Here is a 20,411-nt window from a genome sequence, read left to right on the forward strand (position 1 = left end):
TAATACTGTCACCTTTCCATTAAAGGGATAGTTCAATATTTCTGCAAATTGGCCCATTGCCAAGGAGTAGGTTTGTTACATTTAATTGTCGGTGCAAGCTATTTTTAGAACGGCAGAGCAGAGCCATGAGCTGCTCAGAGCTACGCTACTGAGGCTCATGGGATTTCTTGGTTTCCCTCATCAAACTCACAATCCAACAACAAGTTGTAACCTGCACATTCACCACGCTATGAGATGATAACAGAACGCTATGAGACTGAGTTGTTTTTAAGGTAATTTCATGCAAAACCGCTGATGCGCGTTCCTGTTGGGGGCAGTTTTTCGGCATCTATATCTCTATTATCTCATAGCGTGGTGAATGTGCAGGTCACAACTTGTCTACCAGAGCGTTTTGGAGTTGTTGGATTGTGTATTTGATGAGTCTGATGAGGGAAACCAAGAAATCCCATTAGCCTCCATAGTGTAGCTCTGAGCAGCTCACGGCTCTGCTCCGCCGTTCTAAAAATAGCTTGCACCAACAATTAAAGGCAACGAACCTACTGCTATGACCATGGGGAATATGGCAATGGGCCAATTTGCCAAAATGTTGAACTATCCCTTTAATTGTCTGTTGGGGTGTTTGTGTGATTGACAGGGAGCTCTGATGCTGATGTTGAGAGTGACACTGTTGGATCTGTGGGACTAGAGACATATCGGGGTGTTGTATAGCTCAGTGGGTTGAGCAGACGCCCCACAGAGGCTGTTAGTCCTCACTGCAGCGACCCCGCCTCGATTCCACCCGGCGGCCCTTTGCTGCATGTCTTTCACCCTCTCTCTGTCTGCCCCATTTCCTGTCTCTCTCCAACTGTCCTGTCCATTAAAGGCATAAGAGCCAAAAAAATACATCATATATAGTATATATATCTAGAAATAATGGTATTTTCTGAGGTGTAGGTTAATGCACTGTGTCACTGTAGCTTCACCCTCATCTTACTCTCTTTCTCTCTCCGTATATCTTTTCTAGCTCTACCACAGAGTGTCAGATATTTATTATTCTGCAGGTTGTGAATGGGATGCTGTGTGCCATTCTAATCTACTCTCCTCTCCTCTCTTTTACTCTCATTTCCAGTGTTTCTCTTTTCTTTCATTCATCAACATTTCACAATCGCATTCATTGAGGAGAGCCTTTGTTTGTGTTGTGAATGAACCTTTATTGCCTTGTGCAAAAAGTGAGAAGGAGATTTAGACCTCTGCTGTGGTGTCATGGTATGAAATCAGCTGAAGTGAGAAAACAGGAAAACTGTGAATGGAAGTGGAATCGAGAGTCTTTCTGCTTGTACTTACGCAAGAGCTCATTTCACCACGCATGACCTTTAACCCTGACATGTGTGTAGTCTATGTGTGTATGCATTTTTGTTACCTTTTTGCTACCTATATAAAGCAGAGACCTGATTTAGGACAGTAGTCTTCATGGACCTGGTCCTAATGAGGAGAAATATCAATGCTGAGGTTAGGGTTTGTGTTTGGGTTAGGTGCTGCACTGTGATTGGAAGTCAAGTGCAATGCCCTAATAGGGAGAGCTGTGCAAACTTGTGTGTGTGTGTGTGTGTGTGTGTGTGTGTGTGTGTGTGTGTGTGTGTGTGTGGAGGGTGAGGCTCAGTAGTCTGTGTGGAAACACTCTGCCCTCATCAGTCCCTTTTATCTCGTCCTGGAGGACTGTCCCTGCTGAGCCCAGGCCCATCACCTGCAGGCCTGTTTGAAGGACTCTGCTCCTCTCCACATCCGCCTCAGATTTCAGCCGTCGCCTCTCGGATCCTCGCAGCTTTTCGCGATGCCGCTCACCCGTTCCTTGTCCATGACGTCCCTGAGCGGGGTGCTGCCGGCCTGGGAGGAGGACGAGCTTCCTGTGGAGGACCTGCTGCTCTTCGAGGTGGCCTGGGAGGTCACCAACAAAGGTGAGTCTCACCAGAAATCTCATCACAAGTGAAGCCAGGCTTTAATTGCAGCTTTCAACTGATGCACTTGTTGCAGAAGGCGCTCCAAACCGATGCAAAATGATTCAATCCGAATACTGAATACTGTGGGGTTTTAGATTTCACAGTATTTATTTTGCGTGAAGTCTAATGTTTGAGTGTAGCCGTCAATCTAAAACAAAATGAGCTGCAATAAAGTGAAAACATGACCAGATTCTACAGTGTAGAGCACAATAAAAGCAAAAGTAATGCATGCAGCAAGCACTGGAGTAAAACATTTTACTTTTTTTTTTTTTTTTTTTTTTTAATTTTGGTGATATTTTGTGTAAAACTGGGACTCTTTGCCCCTCGGAGCAGAGCAAATATTGAAATCTGCAGAGAGTTGTGACACAGTCTGCTCCCTCTGAAGAGTTAAACATTAAACTGCAGATAAGTGATGAAAGTGGAGCAGATATTACTGACAGCTTCATTCATCCCAGGCTAATATATGTCATCTATATGATCAAAGGCACAGACATGAGGAAACTGAATTTGATGATGACACATTGATGCTTGTATAGTGACAGTGATCACACTCTGTCCTCCTGTGTTTGGACAACAGAGGTCTGAGACAGAAGGAGATTTGAAGATTTCTACTGTGATTATTTTGAGCATAAATACGTGTTGATTTTACAGTATTAATATAATAGTATGAGTGATGCAGTTCTTTGTTATTTGTAGTTGTGTGTACATACAGTATATAGATTCAGTCTCTAGATGCCCTTTATAGAACATGTCATTCATCTCTTCATGTCACTCAGTAATGACATTGTTTTCTCCTACAGGACAGCTGCTCTTGAAACAAAGTCTGTATGGTCCAACATGGCTCAGTTTTATTGGTTTTTATAAAGTATGGTGTTTCAGTTTTGCACTTCATATCAACATTTAATTAATAGTATAATTCAAACTATAACCATCATCTGATTTTTGGCTTGACTGTGAGTGCAGTGCCAGGCCTTTATACATAAATGTCCTTAACCAACTGACTGAGTGATAGAGTTGTGCGATCATGTTAAACCACTGCTGTTGAGCCAAATGCCATGTGATGGAGTCACATATTTGTTGTGCATGATAGCCTCATATAACAATTGACTTTTAGTATTGTTTTCACCTTGTGCTTTATGTACGTGTGTGTGTGTGTATGTTACACACTGATCCGTGATCCACTGCCACAGAGACAGTTTTGAGGACTTTGGCAGTTGATGCCTGTGTGTGTGTGTGTGTGTGTGTGTGGACAGATTGTATCACATCTGTGCAAAATACAGTCACGTGTGTAGCTCAGATTAAAGTGAAGGTTGAAGAATTTGAACCCATGAGTACTGAGTTCTCACGTATTTATATAATACGTCAGAGCGGCTGTGGGTCAGAGGATCGTCTCTCTAGTTTCATTCAAACAGTGGCGTGCACAGACTTTTGAAGGGCAGGGGCGAAAACAAAAAAAGAGCACATACAGCACGTACTCGCCCCTGAAGAGGGCACTTTAGCACATGTTTTTCAACAATTGGACCACAGCCCGCCCCCCCGTGCACACCATTGCATTCAAAACATTTTTTAAAGGGATAGTGGCATTTGTTTTTAAAGTGGGGTTGTATGATCTACAAATAGCCCCTAAGTACTTTAATTGCAGTAGAAGACTCTCTGCACTCCTCCCGTTAGCAACGCCAGCCCATAGCCCTGCCCAGAGATTTACAACATACAGTGTTGTGAACAGACCCAAAGAAACGGCCTATTTTTGCGGCCTAAAAGAGGTTTTACCTGAAAAAAAAAATAGACAGTTCCATTGTCCGCTATAATATAATTTTTTCCAGCCCCTCAAAGTGCAGGATTAACACAGTTTTTATTTCGACCTAACCAACTGCTGATCATCGGGCGCTAACCCTGGGCTGAGGGATACGTGAGTTGGTTAGGTCCAAATAAAAACTGCGTTTTTCCTGCACTTTGAAGTATATATACATGTATATCTATAAGCATGTGGAACTAGACTTAATTTTACTAAGCAAATACGCAAAAGAGACACTTTTCTTTAAATTCCTAAAATCATCAAAGTCATAGGAGTCTATTGGATTATTGATATTTGGAGGTAAACACATCTCATCTCTCATAGTTAATTCTTTTTTCCAGCCAGCTGCATTTACCAATTATTTACTATAGGCTTTGTTATTCTTTAAGCAGAAAACACTGTGTATTTGGAAAACTCTAGATCCTGTTTGCTGCTGTATCGTTGACCCGTCAGTCACTTTATGAGACAGAGTTGCATCATTACTTTGCAGTGTTGTTACTGTTACAGATGCCACATGGTTCGAGTACCTTATGTGTCCAATACAGCATGTGCAGATGCTGTCAAACAGTTCAGAGGCGACCAGTCAGTCTGCTGTTGTCTTTGCCTTCACCTCTTACGTAATCGCTGCTCTCTGATGCAGTTCAGACGTCATTATGGGCTCAGTGATTGTTGACGGTCTGTCATATCAATATTTGTCTCTACGGTGCCAAGTGTTAGAGAGTGAGAAAACATCTCCACGTGCTGTAAAAAACACACAAAAAATACTGAAGCTGCAGCATCAACATTGTAATAGAGATCCATTAAACATTTAGTGTTTTAACACTGAATACAGATCAAGTTTGCATTTGAATTTGAATGTGTTTGTTGAGTCTTGTACACATCATTTAAAGGAGTCTTATATGAATAATTTAAAAGTAAGATAAAAAAAAAAGGTTAACTATGTCACAGACCTGTTTGACTTTAGGAGGGTCAAGAGTCAAGTTTATTAAAGAATCATAGACAATAAATAATAGGCGACCTTGACCTTTGCTGCTAAACTGAGGTGAGCCATTGTTTTAGATAAAGGTCCATGTCCTTCATTTCATATTGAGAGTTAAAAATGTGAAGTATACAAGTGTTTTTCCCTTTCATCATGTGTGTACATACAGTGGGAGGAATCTACACAGTGATCCAGACCAAGGCTAAGATCACAACAGATGAATGGGGGGAGAACTATTACATGATGGGGCCGTACTTTGAACAAAACTTCAAGACCCAGGTTGAAGGCTGCGAGCCGCCCAACCCCAACATCAGGAAGGCCATGGACGCTCTCATCCACAACGGCTGCCAGGTGGGAGAGAGTGTGTGTGTGTGTGTCCGTATGTGTGTGTACTGTGTAATGACTGCTACCTCAGTTTTATGTCATCTTAATCTGTATGATCATGTGCTCCATTCATCATAGGAATGGTTGTTCACAAAAGGCTCTGCCACATGAATGACGATGAATGCTCAGTATGCTGACAGCATCAATACCACCACCATTACTTTTATATACTGTACAGTACATTGTTGGCCTTGTTACATAGATTTATATTCTACCAACCCGATGCCTTGATCTCAGACTGTGCAGTCTCTCAATGCGTTTACCACAGTGAAAGACCACAGACCAGTGCAGTCTGACCACTAGATGGTGGTCATACACCAGATTCCCTAATGAAACAAGGCTGGGAGATGTATGGTTCAATATTATAGTCTCTATGTATATCAATATATTTAATAGCTTAAAATGTAACGCTAATCTAAATAACTGCATTCATGATCCTATTTTTTCATAAGCCAATGGGCTCTTTGCACAGCTCCACTACTTCCTGAATTTAAGGCTGCTCCTTTATTTCCTGTCTTACATTATTGGACAAACTGATTAATCCAGGTGTGTCTGAGACGAGTAGTCACAATGGTAAACACCTGGATTAATCAGTTTGTCCAACAATGTAATACAGGAAATAAAGGAGCTGGCTTAAGTTCAGGAAGTAGTGGAGCTGTGCATAGAACCCATTGGTCATAACAGCTATGATCACCTTAATGTCAATAAGGAAGGACCTCTTGAAGATTCAATATATTATAAGATAATATCAGACTCATTGTGTGTCAAATGATGCATAGTATTTAAAATGTTTTATCTGATGCATAACTGCAGGTATAAAAAAGCTTGGACTATTTAATGAATGAATTTGTGTTTAAAATGTAGTATTTGGTCTTTTACCTTTTAACTTTGACTTTTTAAATCATAGAATTGATTTTTATCCCGTACTGAAAAGTTCCTTCACTGTTACTGCCCAGAGAAATGTTGCACAGACACTTTACATCACAGCATGTTTCCACAGTGGAACTTAAGCAAACCAAAACTTTTCCCCCTTGTCTCTGTTGATGTTGATGCTGCAGGTTCATTTCGGCCGCTGGCTGATCGAGGGCAGCCCCTACGTCATCCTGTTCGACATCGGCTCTGCCGCCTGGAACCTGGACCGGTGGAAGGGGGACCTGTGGCAGACCTGCAACATCGGCCTGCCCTTCCACGACCGAGAGGCCAACGACTCGCTCATCCTGGGCTCGCTGATCGCCTGGTTCTTCAAAGAGGTCGGCCGCAACGCTCCCTTACATCCCTGTCAGCCTCGCTGCCTTTTGTTACTATGGGAACTAATACAACAGCTCTGTGTTATCTGTTGTTCTGCAGCTCACAGACAACCTCGGGGACAAGCCCAATGTCGTCGCTCATTTCCACGAGTGGCAAGCAGGGCCCGGGCTCATTCTCTCTCGCTCCCGCAACATTCCCATGGCGACAGTATTTACAACACACGCCACCCTGCTGGGTAGATACCTCTGTGCTGGGAATGCTGACTTCTATAACAACCTGGACAAGGTGAGCAGCGAGGCAGAGGTCAAACACCTGCAGAAAATACACTGTTGCCCATAAAGTTGGAATATTTATTTTATTTTATTTTATTTTTACCTCTTCTCATGAAATGAATGTGATTTATTCTTGATAGATAAATTGAGTATCTGCTATAACTGGTAACTGGGACTCAGCATGTAATCATTGCACTTGGTCAAATACAATTCAGAATGATGTGTATGAATAGGAATAAAAAGAGGAATGTGTCTTATTCCAACTGTATGGGCAACAGTGTATAATATAGATATAAAGCAGATGACTGACTGTCACTCTGTGATGGTGATGATGATGATGAAGGTGGTCATACATCGTCACAACCTTATCACAGCACATTATTCAGATCCTGTCATGAGTCTGGAATCAGAGATCAACTCATGACTTGTTCTTTGTGACTTTGACAATCATCCATGATGTTAGTTTTAAAAAAGATGATTATGAATGAAGATAAACTTTAGATGGAGAGCGATTAGGAGCTAAGATCTCACCGACAAATAAAATGATTTTGAAGTTGAGATAATGGATGGATCATAGACCTCCCACACCCAGGATATCAGGGGGGGAGGGCAACCAGTTTTACACCTGGACACATTTCAAGTTCTGTTCTGTTTAAAATCTACCTCCACCAGGTCAGATTGGTTTTGCTTTTTAACTTTATTTATTTAAATTGATTCAAATGTTTGTTTTGGTTTTTTTTTTTTTTGGAGTGAAACAATTAGATGGGAAATTAGTTATATGATTTGCCACAGTTAATTATCACCTCTGACAAAAAGGTAATGGTCTCACCCATGTATCCTCATTTGTTTGTTAGACTGTTTATCAGAAGGATAATAGAAAACATGTTCAACCAATTTGCACCAATTTGGACAATGGTCCAGTGAAGAAGTTGTTACATTTTGGTGCCTATTTGGTTAAAGGAGATCCAGGATCACTTTTTTTTTACTATCATTACTTTGCTTTAACCATTGCTTTTTTTTTTTTTTTACCATTACTTTGCTTTTTTCCCCAGTCTTGATGTAGAATATTAGACATTTATGATGTTCAGATCCCTGAGTTTGATCAGTTTGATGCGGATCCAGATAATAATCCAGAGCTGACAGACGCTGTTTGGCCTGAGCAGCCGTTCTAGTTACACATGCAGCCGTGATATTTACACACTCACACACACACACACACATATACAGCAATTTCACATTCTAAGGTCCAGGTCTTTTACAACCACTTAGGGCATCATTAGTGATTTAGAGGTGTGTGGAGGGGTCAGTGCGATGTTTGTGATTGGCTCGGCTCTGCTCAGCTCCTAAAGGTCAGCGTGGACCTAAAGGCCACTCACCGATTGACAAACACCTTGTCTGTCAATTATCCATTCAGTCTGAGTCCAGATGAACTTCAGTCTGTCAATGGAATCATATCAATATGCATTTTCAGCTTTGTTGACTGTGACACACTGTGTTGCCAGCACATACGACAACACAACAGATTTTTGTGTTGTTGTATTCTACACCTTTTGATATAGCTCATTCAATAGCTTATTATAGCTTATTCAATTCAACCGAAATTATACCTATATACATAATGATGATCCCACAGAGTGGCCTCGACAACCACAGGCTCTAATAATGGACTGTGCTATATAAATGCAGTCCATTTACCACCTGCTGCACTGTTTGTAATACAGCTAATGTGAGCTGCAATTAGGTTTCCAAGAAACTCTTAATATGCATGGTAGATGGTGCTTGGTACATTGACTGGATTTTACATGAATCTACATACACATCTTTAACTATAATGTTTTAAACACAATGATGAGACGTAACACTGAGACACAAAAACACAGTTTTTTCATGCACTGATCAATTTTGAGATTTTTGGCTATTTTCCTTCCTTAGCATGTATTCTTTCAGAAAAGTCAAACAAAATGGTGGAAAATCCAAATTAAGGTGGTTATTTTACTTCATTTTGTCTCTTCCGTCAGTAGTTTTCTCCTAAATTTGCCAAAAGTTAACAGCTACTGTGACATACTGTGCTGTGCTTGTTATCTGACCCATGTCATGTCAGGTGTCATTGTGAAGCTCTCTCACTCCTGAACAATGATGTAGGCTCCAAAAATAGTAATTTCCTCTGTATCCGCAACCAATCGTAAAAGTACGATTTACATTAACAATCTATGGAATTTTATAGTACAAGTCTTTAAAGGCCGTTTTCTCAAAATGAGTTTTTCCTCAGACTCTGAGCCCAAAATCTCCACTTCAGCAGCACTTACAGACACCAAACCTTCCAGTTTCATTCCTGTCTATATTCTGAAGGTTTTTACAGAGGGGATTGTTGATATATCATTCAAAGCCTGATTTATACAACATTTTATTCCTAAAAACATGGCGAAATTTGATTTTTTAGGGCTGGTGACAGTATTTTCTCATTTACAGTGATAAAAAGAGATATCCAAAATCCCCTCTGTAAAAACCTCTGACTCTAATATGTCAACAAAATAAAACAATAATTTTGAAAGGGGCTTTATCCATTTTTCAGATTTCGGTTCTGGAAATGTATGCAAATTAGCACATATTACATCAGATATAGCCTCATTTACACATTTAAACATAAAATTTGACAAAACTTGTAATACAAAAAATATTTGTCTTAATGTCAGTGATAAACTTGGTAAGTTTCATGGTGATATCTGTTTACCCTATTCACCTGTAGTGTCTCCCCTTATCAATCATGAAATCAATATTGGTTGATGAATCTTGCCCTATACTGACTCTTCCAGTGAGATATAGTCTGTAAAATCTACAGTGTGTGTGTGTGTGTGTGTGTGTGTGTGTGTGTGTGTTGCAGTTTGACGTTGACAAAGAGGCCGGTGAGCGACAGATCTACCATCGTTACTGTCTGGAGCGAGCTGCGGTCCACTGCGCTCATGTGTTCACCACCGTCTCTCAGATCACTGCAGTGGAGGCCAATCACGTGCTGCACAGGAAGGCAGGTGGGGAAGCTTCTCACCGTTGTGTAGTGTTCGGTCGGCCATCTTGCTGGTCCATTCATCTAATAAAACATAAAATCATCCAATCATCCAATCAAAAAGCCCTGCTGTTGCTGTGTTGATGGTTACAGATGTGGTGACGCCCAATGGGCTGAACGTGAAGAAGTTCTCAGCCATGCACGAGTTTCAGAACCTGCACTCCACCAACAAGGCCCGCATCCAGGAGTTTGTCAGAGGACACTTTTATGGGTGAGATTTTTTTTTTCAATTAACAAAGCAGCTATAGCTAGATGACTGCAATATTCCTCCTCATTAAGCCTGAGTGTGATTCCCCATCTCCTCACAGTCATCTGGACTTCAACCTGGAGAAAACCCTTTTCTTCTTCATCGCTGGACGCTACGAGTTCACCAACAAGGGAGCTGATATTTTCCTCGAATCACTCTCCAGACTCAACTATCTGCTGCGGGTGAGGTTTTACATTTAAGTCTACTGTTGCTTGCATATATACACTTTAAAGGGATAGTTCACCCAAAAATCGTCCGTGCCTTCTCTGAGTTACAGCGGGGCCCCGTGCAGCACTGCATGTCCATATGACGGTAGTGAACAGAGCTCACTTTTCTTTGTCCAAAAAGACACACCAAAAAACATCCAAATACCTCCATAGTGCTCGTCTGTAATGTCCCTCTTGTATTGAAGCCCCAACATGAGGAATTGTTCCGAAAAAAATTAAATAAGTCTATGTTTTAAGGTTGTTTGTAGCGGAAGCTCCCAGCACTGCTCTTCCTGGTCCGTCCAAATCTCACGCGATTTGCATTGACACCCAGTTCACGGCTCCACAAATCGCGCGAGATTCTAGCAGAGCAACACTGGGAGCTTCCGCTACAAACAAGCTTAAAATATAGACTTATTTAATTTTTTTCGTAACAATTTCTCATGTTGGGGCTTCAATACAAGACGGACATTACAGACGAGCAGTATGGAGGTATTTGGATGTTTTTTGGTGTGTCTTTTTGGACAAAGAAAATTGAGCTCCGTTCTCAACCGTCATATGGACATGCAGTGCTGCGCCGAGCCCCGCTGTAACTCAGAGAAGCCACGGAGGACTCTGAAACTTCTCCCAGCCTTTTGGGTGAACTATCCCTTTAAGCATGCATTCCTGTCTAAATCAGTGATTTGTGTTTTCCCTATCCTCTTCCTCACTCTCCTTTCAGGTCCACAAAAATGACATGACTGTGGTAGTTTTCATCATTATGCCTGCCAAAACCAAGAACTTCAATGTGGAATCACTGAAGGGGCAGGCCATACGCAAACAGCTCTGGTATGTCACACTCAGTCAATAGGTGACACTGACTATACATACAGTATGTGATAAGAGGTCAGAGGAGAACTGGTTGGAGCCGACTAAAAGACACAGTTACTCAGATAACCACTCTTTGGAAAAGGTGGGGAGCAGGAAAACCTCAGAATGAACAATGCGTCCACCTTTGAGGTGGATGAACAGCAGAAACCACGTCAGGTTCTTCTTTCTGTCATTAACACTGGACAGTTTAAAGGGATAGTTCAACATTTTGGCAAATTGCCCCATTGTCATAATCCCTATAGTTTGAGGAGTTGGTTCATTACCTTTAATTGACGGTGCAAGCTACTTTTAAAACAGCGGAGCAGAGCTGTAAGCTGCTCAGAGCTACGCTATGGAGGCTAATCCCATTAGCAATGGGCCAATTTGCCAAAATGTTGAACTATCCCTTTAAGGGATAAACATGACCTGGTCTGATAAATCTGGATTTCTGTTGAGATGGTGATGGTAGAGTCAACAGCGTGAAATCATGGATTCAACCTGCCTCGTGTCTTCTTTTTTGTGAATCATCTGGGATTTCATTATTCTGGTTTGAAGTTTATGGATTTCTGAAGTGGGTTTGTATTTTTCTCCCACAGGGACACGGCTCACACTGTGAAGGAGAAGTTTGGAAAAAAGCTCTATGATGCTCTGCTAAAGTAAGTATATGGGTACTGTATGTGAACCCATAGCTGTATTGATTTTTGTTGAGAGACGTGAGATTGCTGTGTACATCAACACCTCCTCCACCATCCCCTGTGACAGTGCTAGGTTTCTGTTCAGTGTTTTATTGTCCTCTCTGTCCTCAGAGGGAACATCCCTGACATGAACTCCATCCTGGACCGAGACGACTTCACCATAATGAAGCGAGCCATCTTCGCCACTCAGGTACTGGAGCCTGGTTGTGTTTTCTCTTCATAAGTGATGGCACAGTTTTATTATTTTTTTTATCATTTAACATCTACAAAATGTATTGTCCACGTTTAATTTGGTTTAAGTCTAAAACATCGTCAGCAGGAAGTTCTATTGATGGGTTAGCTGTTCTCCAAACTCACCTCCCCATCAACTACTGCACAACACATGTAAATATAAAGTAAACAGTGTCCAGATGGACATGACCATTGAGATATGAAAGGATTACAATAATCTGATAATAAGAATAAATGTTGAAGCATTAGAGTTATTATCGGAATATATTCAAAACTAGTTGAGAAAGGGTCTACCCATCAGTCCGAAGTGAAGAAGACTCTTTGATCAGAGGTTGAACATCTTCAAGTATCTACGACCAAGTCCAGTTGACAAAAACCTGGGTAACACTTTATTTGAAACCTATCTCTATAATGTATTATAACCATACTAATACAAATACCATAAACGTGTACAACTATCATTATAAACACTCATAAATTACCATAAGACTTTATAACAATAAGCATAACACATCATAGAGCATTTTATAATGCCTTATAAGGTCAAATATTATAATAGAGTTACAATGCTCTATAATGTGTTATGCTTATTGTTATAAAGCCTTATGATAATTTCTGAGTGTTTATAATGATAGTTATACACATTTATAAGCCAATTATAACACATTATAACTATATTTATAATGCATTATCAATGTGGGCATTGTCAGCGAGTTTAACAATTAACAATTATAACGTATTATAATACCTGACCTTATAAGTCAAGATAAAATGCTTTATAGTGTGTTATGATTATTATTATAAAGCATTATGATCAATTATGAGTATTTTTAACTATAGTTATACAGTGCTATAACTGCATTATAACTCATTATAAGTATAGTTATAATTCATTGTAGAGATAGGTATCATATAAAGTGTTACCCAAACTTTCAACTTTCTTGGATAATTAGGCCTAAATGACAGAGAATCTAACCCTAACCCTAACCCTATCTCCAACCATTTATCTGTTTGCTTCTTTCCCACTCTGTGCTCTCACACAGTATTATAATACAGCCTCATCTTCATGCTTTTCTGTAGATTAAATATGGAATAGTAACTCAAACACAGCACAACCTGCCATTGGGTGGTTTGTTCTAAGATCTGTACAACTAAAATCCTGATTTTATAATTGATTGATTTTTTTTTTCAACATCCCTTGACACTGAAATTAAAGACAAAGGCTGTGCTGTGATTTCTTGTATATTTACATATAAAATAATAATTCAGATATAAAGTGAGAACAGCTGCCATACGGGCACTACTTGAATTAGAGGTGGACCTGTGGAGGGAAAGCCAACTATTTGAAATGAAATAAAAAGGTCTGAATGGGGTATAGATAGTCAGTAAATCATACGATCAAGGCGCTAAGTTAACCACACCTCTGTAAAAGCCCCATTGATGATGTAATAGAAACCGTTTAAATCATTTTGAGAGAGCAGCAGCCAATGGGGGAACTCCACCACTCAGTCAATCCCTCAATCTCTCAGTCACTCAGTCAGCAAAACATGGTGGATGATCAATCTCCAGCAGCGCGCTCTCATGTCCTGAGCTCTGTTTTCATGAATGGACGAGGCATTTCCCCCCAGGAGGGATCAATGGGAGTCGTGGCCCCTGCTGTGGGTGAATTATAGGAGGACGTGAGGGGGATCCCACGGAGCAAAAAGCATGAATGAACATCAGAGCTGTGGCCAAGCCAAGCGTGGTGTAATTACCTCCCCCTGCCCCAGACCGCGGGGTCAATAGACCGGCTGTGTCCAGGTGATGTATGCTACAAGCAGAGCGCCTGTACAAAGGTCTTTCTCAATTAAATGAATTTGCACCAGTGTCAATATTTCACTGGTCTGAAATGGAGCGCAAGTGGTATTGACTACACGTGTGAAGGGGAGTGATGGACTGGAGACACTCCTTCTGATTGGTGATAGGAGGAAGTGCTGTTGTGACCATCCTTTCACCCATTCCGCTTTCCAACCCCGGCTGTGTTTCATGGCGCAAACTTTAATGTCCAGTTGAGAAGGATGTTGCACTGAGTTTCACCTCAACATGAAGAATCTTCACATCTGAACTGACACTTTAGAAGATGAAGATATTAGCACATATATTCTTTCCTATACCTCTAGTCTGAATCTTGTCTTCACCAGGTTTAATCTGCAGTGTTGCAGCTTTATGCTATTATGTAAAAAAAAAAGAGAGAGAAAAAAAAAGTCCAGGGACGTCACTGTGAAAGTTTTACATTCCACACACATGCTGTTGTTGTCGATGGTTAAAATAATTGTTTTTGATTACCTATACAGCTCATATGAACATGTTAAGGTAGAATGATCTGTGAACTCTGGTTTTAAAAAAAACTACAACAGTGACAGATTACAGATCATAAAATGATATGTTTAGATGTTATTCTCATTCCTATTTACTTAGTTTCTGTGATAATTTTTTTCAAATTACAAATTTTCAAAATTACACTTAAGGGATAGTTCAACATTTTGGCAAATTGGCCTACTGCCATAATCTCTATAGTTTTAGCAGTAGGTTCGTTATCTTTAATTTTCGGTGCAAACTATTTTTTGAACAGCGGAGCAGAGCAGTGAGCTGCCCTGAGCTACGCTACGGAGGCTCATGGGATTTCTTGGTTTCCCTCATCAAACTCATCAAATACACAATCCAACAACTCCAAAACGCTCTGGTGGACAAGTTGTGACCTGCTCCGCTGTTCTAAAAATAGCTTGCACCGACAATTAAAGGTAACAAACCTACTCCTAAGACTATAGGGGGTCATGGGGCCAATCTGCCAAAATGTTGAACTATCCCTTTAAATGTGTGCCATCTTCAAAACATGGAATAATATTTATTTATTTTACCTTTATTTTACCAGGCAGATTGCTTGAGAAAAAAAATCTCTTTTCCAAGCAAGGCCTGGCCAAGAAGGCAGATAGACAATATTGTTTTCAGTGTGTAATTTCCACTTGGTGATGAGTCTATACTACAAACAGTCATTGTGGTCAGATTTCAGGAAGGGGGTCTGCATGTCTGACTCAGTTTGTATGTTATGTTTCTGTGCATACAAGTGAGTTCTTGAGTGTGATATGTTATGCGTCCTTTAGAGAACTGTATTTTGTTTTGCGTTGTGATCAGATGTCATTAACCTGCACTGTGAGCACTACTCCGAATCACACCCTGATTGCTTATTGTACAACGCTAACACTTATTGTTTCATTTCTCTGCTTTAGGCATTTGTGTTTATATGTGCTGGACATAAATTGTAGTGTAGGTTAATATTTACATGAGTGGAAACGCAGCCAGACTTCTAGTGCTCGGTGCTGCAGGGACAAACTGCAACATCATCAGTCTTCTATCCTGATGCAATAGGAATACACTCTATTGACTGATCAATTGATTTACATTACTGTCCCTGAGGTAAAACTGATGTCAGTGTGGGTATTAGACCATAAGCTACAAAGATTAAAGGGATAGTTCACCCAAAATTGAAATTTCACTCATTATCTACTCACCCTCATGTCGATTAAGGGCTGGGAGAAGTTTCAGAGTCCTCCGTGGCTTCTCTGAGTTACAGGGGGTCTCGGCGTAGCAGTGCATGTCCATATAACGGTTGCAAATGGATACCAACTGTCTTTGTAACAAAAAGACACACCAAAAATATCCAAATACCTCCATGCTGCTCGTATGTAATGTCCGTCTTGTTTTGAAGCCCCGAAATGCAAAATTGTCCCGAAAAAAATTAAATAAGTCTATTTTTCAAGCTTGTTTGTAGCGGAAGCTTCTCGAAGCTCCTCTTCCCAGTTCGTCATATTTGGACGAACTGGGAAGAGGATGGACCCTGGTTCATCCACATTTGACGAACCGGGAAGAGGAGCTTCGAGAAGCTCAATTTTGGGTGAACTATCCCTTTAAAGTAAAGGTGAAAGAAGAAAAGAAAGAAAAAACATAAACTGACTTCCTTTAAAATGACACTATGATCAGTTTGCAATGTGACATTTGACCTTTCCATGTTTCTGTCTTCCCTCTGGCATGTTTCCCTGTTTGTACCTACGTTGCTGTCCTGCAGAGACACAGCCTCCCTCCAGTGACCACTCACAACATGGAGGACGACTCAGCAGATCCCATCCTGTCCAACGTCAGACGCATCGGCCTCTTCAACTCCAGGAACGACAGAGTCAAGGTAAGACAGCCTGGACAGTTTGTTCAATAACAAAAACTTGGGATGAAGATTTAATATAGTTAACTTACTTTACTTTACTTTTGTTTTTGTTTTTTGGGGTTGCTATAAAGTAAGTTACTTAATCATTTATTTATTTGAGGGATGGCCTTCGCTGGAGGTCAAGAGGTCACCAAAACATTAAAGGGACAACAAGGAGTTTTGGAAAAGCGAAGCGTTTTCACACTACTTTTATGAGCCTCCGCGCACCGTGAAATTCTTTGACCGGCGCAAGACAGACTCATGTCTTCATTCATCAAGAATTAAAGTCAGAGGTTCGAAGACGATCACATACCGTCGTAGTTCCCACCATTAACGGCGATTCGGCGGCGTTATTCTCATGACTCGCCGCGAAACCGAAAGTAAGGAAACGCTGGTCGGCTCGCCCAGCATTTCCACCACCACTAATAATAACAAAATAACGATAGAGACAAAACGATATATTTATCGAAAATGGGCCCATTAACAAGTGTGGGTAACGTAGATTCATCCACATTAATATGAGACTTTTTTTTATTGTCGCAGAATTTTTTGTTCTGCCGCTGGAGAAACTCCTTGTTGTCCCTTTAAGAATGATCCTTATGAACCTTGAATATGGTTTTACATGCTGCGACCAACCTGATTTAATGAATGGCAAATAATTGTCAATGAACTAATGAACATTTGTACTTCATCTCATCTCCCTGTTCCATCTCTCCTGCTGTCAGATTATCTTCCACCCTGAGTTCCTGTCCTCCACCAGTCCCCTGCTGCCGATGGACTATGAGGACTTTGTTCGCGGCTGTAACCTCGGAGTGTTCCCCTCCTACTATGAACCATGGGGATACACACCAGGTAGCCTTTCACCCCGTGCAGACTTTAATGTCAGATTAAAGGTCCAGTGTGTAATATTTGTCAAGGTTTATTGACAAAATCTGAATATACTACCAATGAATATGTATTTGAAAACTGATTTAAAAGTTAGAATTTAATGTCGGATTAAAGGTCCAGTGTGTAATATTTGTCAAGGTTTATTGGCAAAATCTGAATATACTACCATTGAATATATTTGTATAAGTGTATAATCACTATGAAATAAAATCCGTTGGGTTTTCATAGCATTGTAATTTTTCTTTTATATATATTGTCGCCATCTTGCGCCGCCATGTTTGTACGGAATGGAAAATCCAGCCAACCAGAGAGCACGTTTCAAGAGTTTCACGTTCATACAAATAAACAATAGGATTATTTAATAGATAAATAATAGAATCAGAATTGATAGATGTCACTGTTTTCCCCTCATTTTACACACTGGACCTTTAAATATTAAAATAGTTTGATTGACCGGTGTTGCAGCTCAGTTTTCTGACGTCTGTTCCAGGTGAATGTTCTGTTATGGGCATTCCCAGCGTGACCACCAACCTGTCGGGCTTCGGCTGCTTTATGGAAGAGCACGTCACAGACCCTGCTGCCTATGGTATGGAAACACACATATGCACACACATGCACAGACACACAGACACACACAGACACACACACACTCTGTCTTTCTCTCTGTCTCTCAGGTATCTACATTGTGGACCGGCGGTTCCGGTCCCCTGAGGAGTCCTGTAACCAGCTGACCCAGTTCATGTTCAGTTTCTGCCAGCAGTCACGGCGCCAGCGGATCATCCAGCGCAACCGCACTGAGAGGCTGTCTGACCTGCTGGACTGGAGATACCTTGGACGGGTCTGTTCATAAATGGCTGTTTTGATAAGAGCGAACATGTAGCACAGTGTTTTTCAACCTTGGGGTTGGGACCCCACGTGGGGCCGCCTGAAATTCAAATGGGGTCACCTGAAATGTCTAGGAATTGATAAAAAAAATTACTGATAAAAAAATATTTTTAACTAATTATTATTCTTTATAAAATGATCATTAAAAACACCACAGACAATATTAAACAACTGTATTCTACACTTTAACTTTCTCGAATACAAATGCAGCATATAAAGATATCTGAGCTGGCACATTTTGATTGACGGCCACGTTCACTTGGGTGCACACAAGCCAAAAAAGGTTGGGAACCACTCCCAGAAACAAAAGACTTGTCTGTGTTAATATCTGCACATAATTCACACATGAAAAATATGTGTATATATACAGCCAATCACCAGCAGTGTTTATCTTGGGTCAACCATGCAGCATGTTTATTGGCTCACTGGCACTGATTAGATCTACTTTTAACTCCTTAAATATAAAAATTGGGTATTTTTCATTTTTGATAGTATCACACAAATTTGTCGTGCTGCATTATTTAAAGCAGAAGTAAGCGATCCGTCGTTTTGGCTAACTTCCTGTCAGCAGATGGAGTTAGCAGTCAGCGCCCTCGTCCATACGTCACCACATTCATGCGCATCCCTTGGCTGCACACACTGCCGTTCTCTCTCCTCATTGGATAAAGGTTGTAGGATACATATATGTAGGAACGTTTTCTCCTCGGCTTACAGCAGAGCAGAGTGACTGACAGACCCGTGTTTCAGTCCAAACACTCTATAGAAGTGATTGCTGTCGGAATATATAACTATTTAAGACTTATATTAACACAAACATTCCGCTTACTTCTGCTTTAATAGAGCTGAAACAGCTTTACAATTCAGAAATAAAAAGGAGAAAAACCTTCAATATTTAACTTTGTCTAAATGTTGATCTACATCTCTGCTTACTTGTGATTGACAGTTCTACATCCACGCCCGCCTGCTTGCGCTTAGCAGAGCTTTCCCAGAGAAGTTCAAGGTGGACCCCATGGCCCCTCTGAAGGTGAGCAACGCTGCACAAAAACAGTGACTGTAAATGGACATGAGAGTGATTTGCCTATTTTAAAAAATAACCTTTTGTTGGTTCCTGGTGAAATGCCCTTTGACAAACTCTAACACAACCTTCCTCTGTAATTCCACATACATGTAGATGATAATCCCTCTCATGTACTGACTGACACACGGTGCATATTGTTGGATTATATCCACACTGCTGTCAGGCTTTAATTGACAGTGTAACATTTGGATGAATGACAAGACATCATTTTGAATGTGCTGAGGCTGAACACCTCCCTCCTCCTTTAGATCTTCATCTTCTGTATCTCATACTGTACCTCAAACACTATTTTAAAATTTAAAAAAAAATTGGATTTCAAAGTCACAATTAAAATTTATTTAGTTCAGTTCAGTTCAGAAAACTTTATTTATCCCTTACGGGCAATTCAGTTTACAGCTCCCAGTTCGATAAAGATAAAAGATAAACAGAAAACACAACACATTCTACAATCATTCGATGGACATACAACTCTGACACTCAACTCTCAGTTGTCAGTTAATCAGTTCAACTCGTGGTTTCACAGCAGTAATGTCTTGTATGCGCAAATATGCCAAATATTCTAGCATGGAAGAAATGTATACATATGATAAATAAATAAATAAATAGATAAATAAATAAATCACAGACAAAATACAAACCTACTCATTACAATTGGCATTCATCAGCCGAACAACTGAAGAATTTAAAATATAAATCAGTACAGGTTCACATGAGAGAATTAAAACTGGAAAAATTAAGGAAGCAAGGAAGGAGGGGTGGAATGAAGAAGGAAAGAAGGAAGACAGCTTCTCACCAGCACATAAACACACCACATACTACTTTAGAAGAGTATTGTATGTACAGTATTTCTCATTAACTTTGTCTCCGCAGAGTGAAGGCTTCCGTTACCCACGCCCCTACTCAGTGCCCCCATCTCCTTCAGCCTCCGTCCACTCCACTCCCCACCACAGTGATGACGACGACGACGACGACGAGCCATATGATGAAGATGAGGAGGCTGAGAGGGACCGGCTGAACATCAAGGCCCCCTTTGTGCTGGGAACCACGCCCGAGGGAAAGAAGAAACAACCGGGGGAATCTGGAAACTGAGTAGCAACAGATCGTACACAAGTTGATTGGTGTGTGCAACATAAATCACAAAATAAATCAATATCTCACACTACTGAAGGAGAACACTCTCCAATGTACAGTATTTTGGAAATGAATATTATTAATAGCATTTCTTGGATGGAATATTCTACAGACCTGGTCCTGTTCCTCTGTGGCACAGTTTAATTGTGGCGTCCCCCAAGGCTTTATCCTTGGCCCACTTTTGTTTTCAGTCCACATGTTCCTTTCCAGTCAGGTCAGGTCACACACAATAGAGATGTTGTCATTGACATC

The 20,411-nt window shown here is 40.6% G+C and overlaps 1 protein-coding gene across 1 annotated transcript; it reads left to right on the forward strand.

Annotated features, from left to right (window-relative positions):
* The first annotated feature begins 1,684 nt into the window (after positions 1 to 1,684).
* gys2 (glycogen synthase 2) lies at positions 1,685 to 20,190 on the forward strand. The gene is made up of 16 exons (XM_085769901.1): positions 1,685 to 1,934; positions 4,920 to 5,101; positions 6,193 to 6,384; positions 6,482 to 6,667; positions 9,536 to 9,680; positions 9,809 to 9,926; positions 10,024 to 10,144; positions 10,890 to 10,996; positions 11,614 to 11,673; positions 11,824 to 11,902; positions 16,046 to 16,159; positions 16,903 to 17,029; positions 17,556 to 17,651; positions 17,740 to 17,903; positions 18,894 to 18,974; positions 19,899 to 20,190. Exons 1-16 carry the CDS (start codon positions 1,811 to 1,813, stop codon positions 20,115 to 20,117), a joined length of 2,115 nt encoding a protein of 704 aa, XP_085626027.1. The 5' UTR covers positions 1,685 to 1,810; the 3' UTR covers positions 20,118 to 20,190.
* Positions 20,191 to 20,411: the final 221 nt, after the last annotated feature.

This window comes from Trachurus japonicus, chromosome 23, assembly GCF_045865225.1.
Source record: "Trachurus japonicus isolate A0001 chromosome 23, Traja_1.0".
NCBI classification, from domain to species: Eukaryota; Metazoa; Chordata; class Actinopteri; order Carangiformes; family Carangidae; genus Trachurus; species Trachurus japonicus.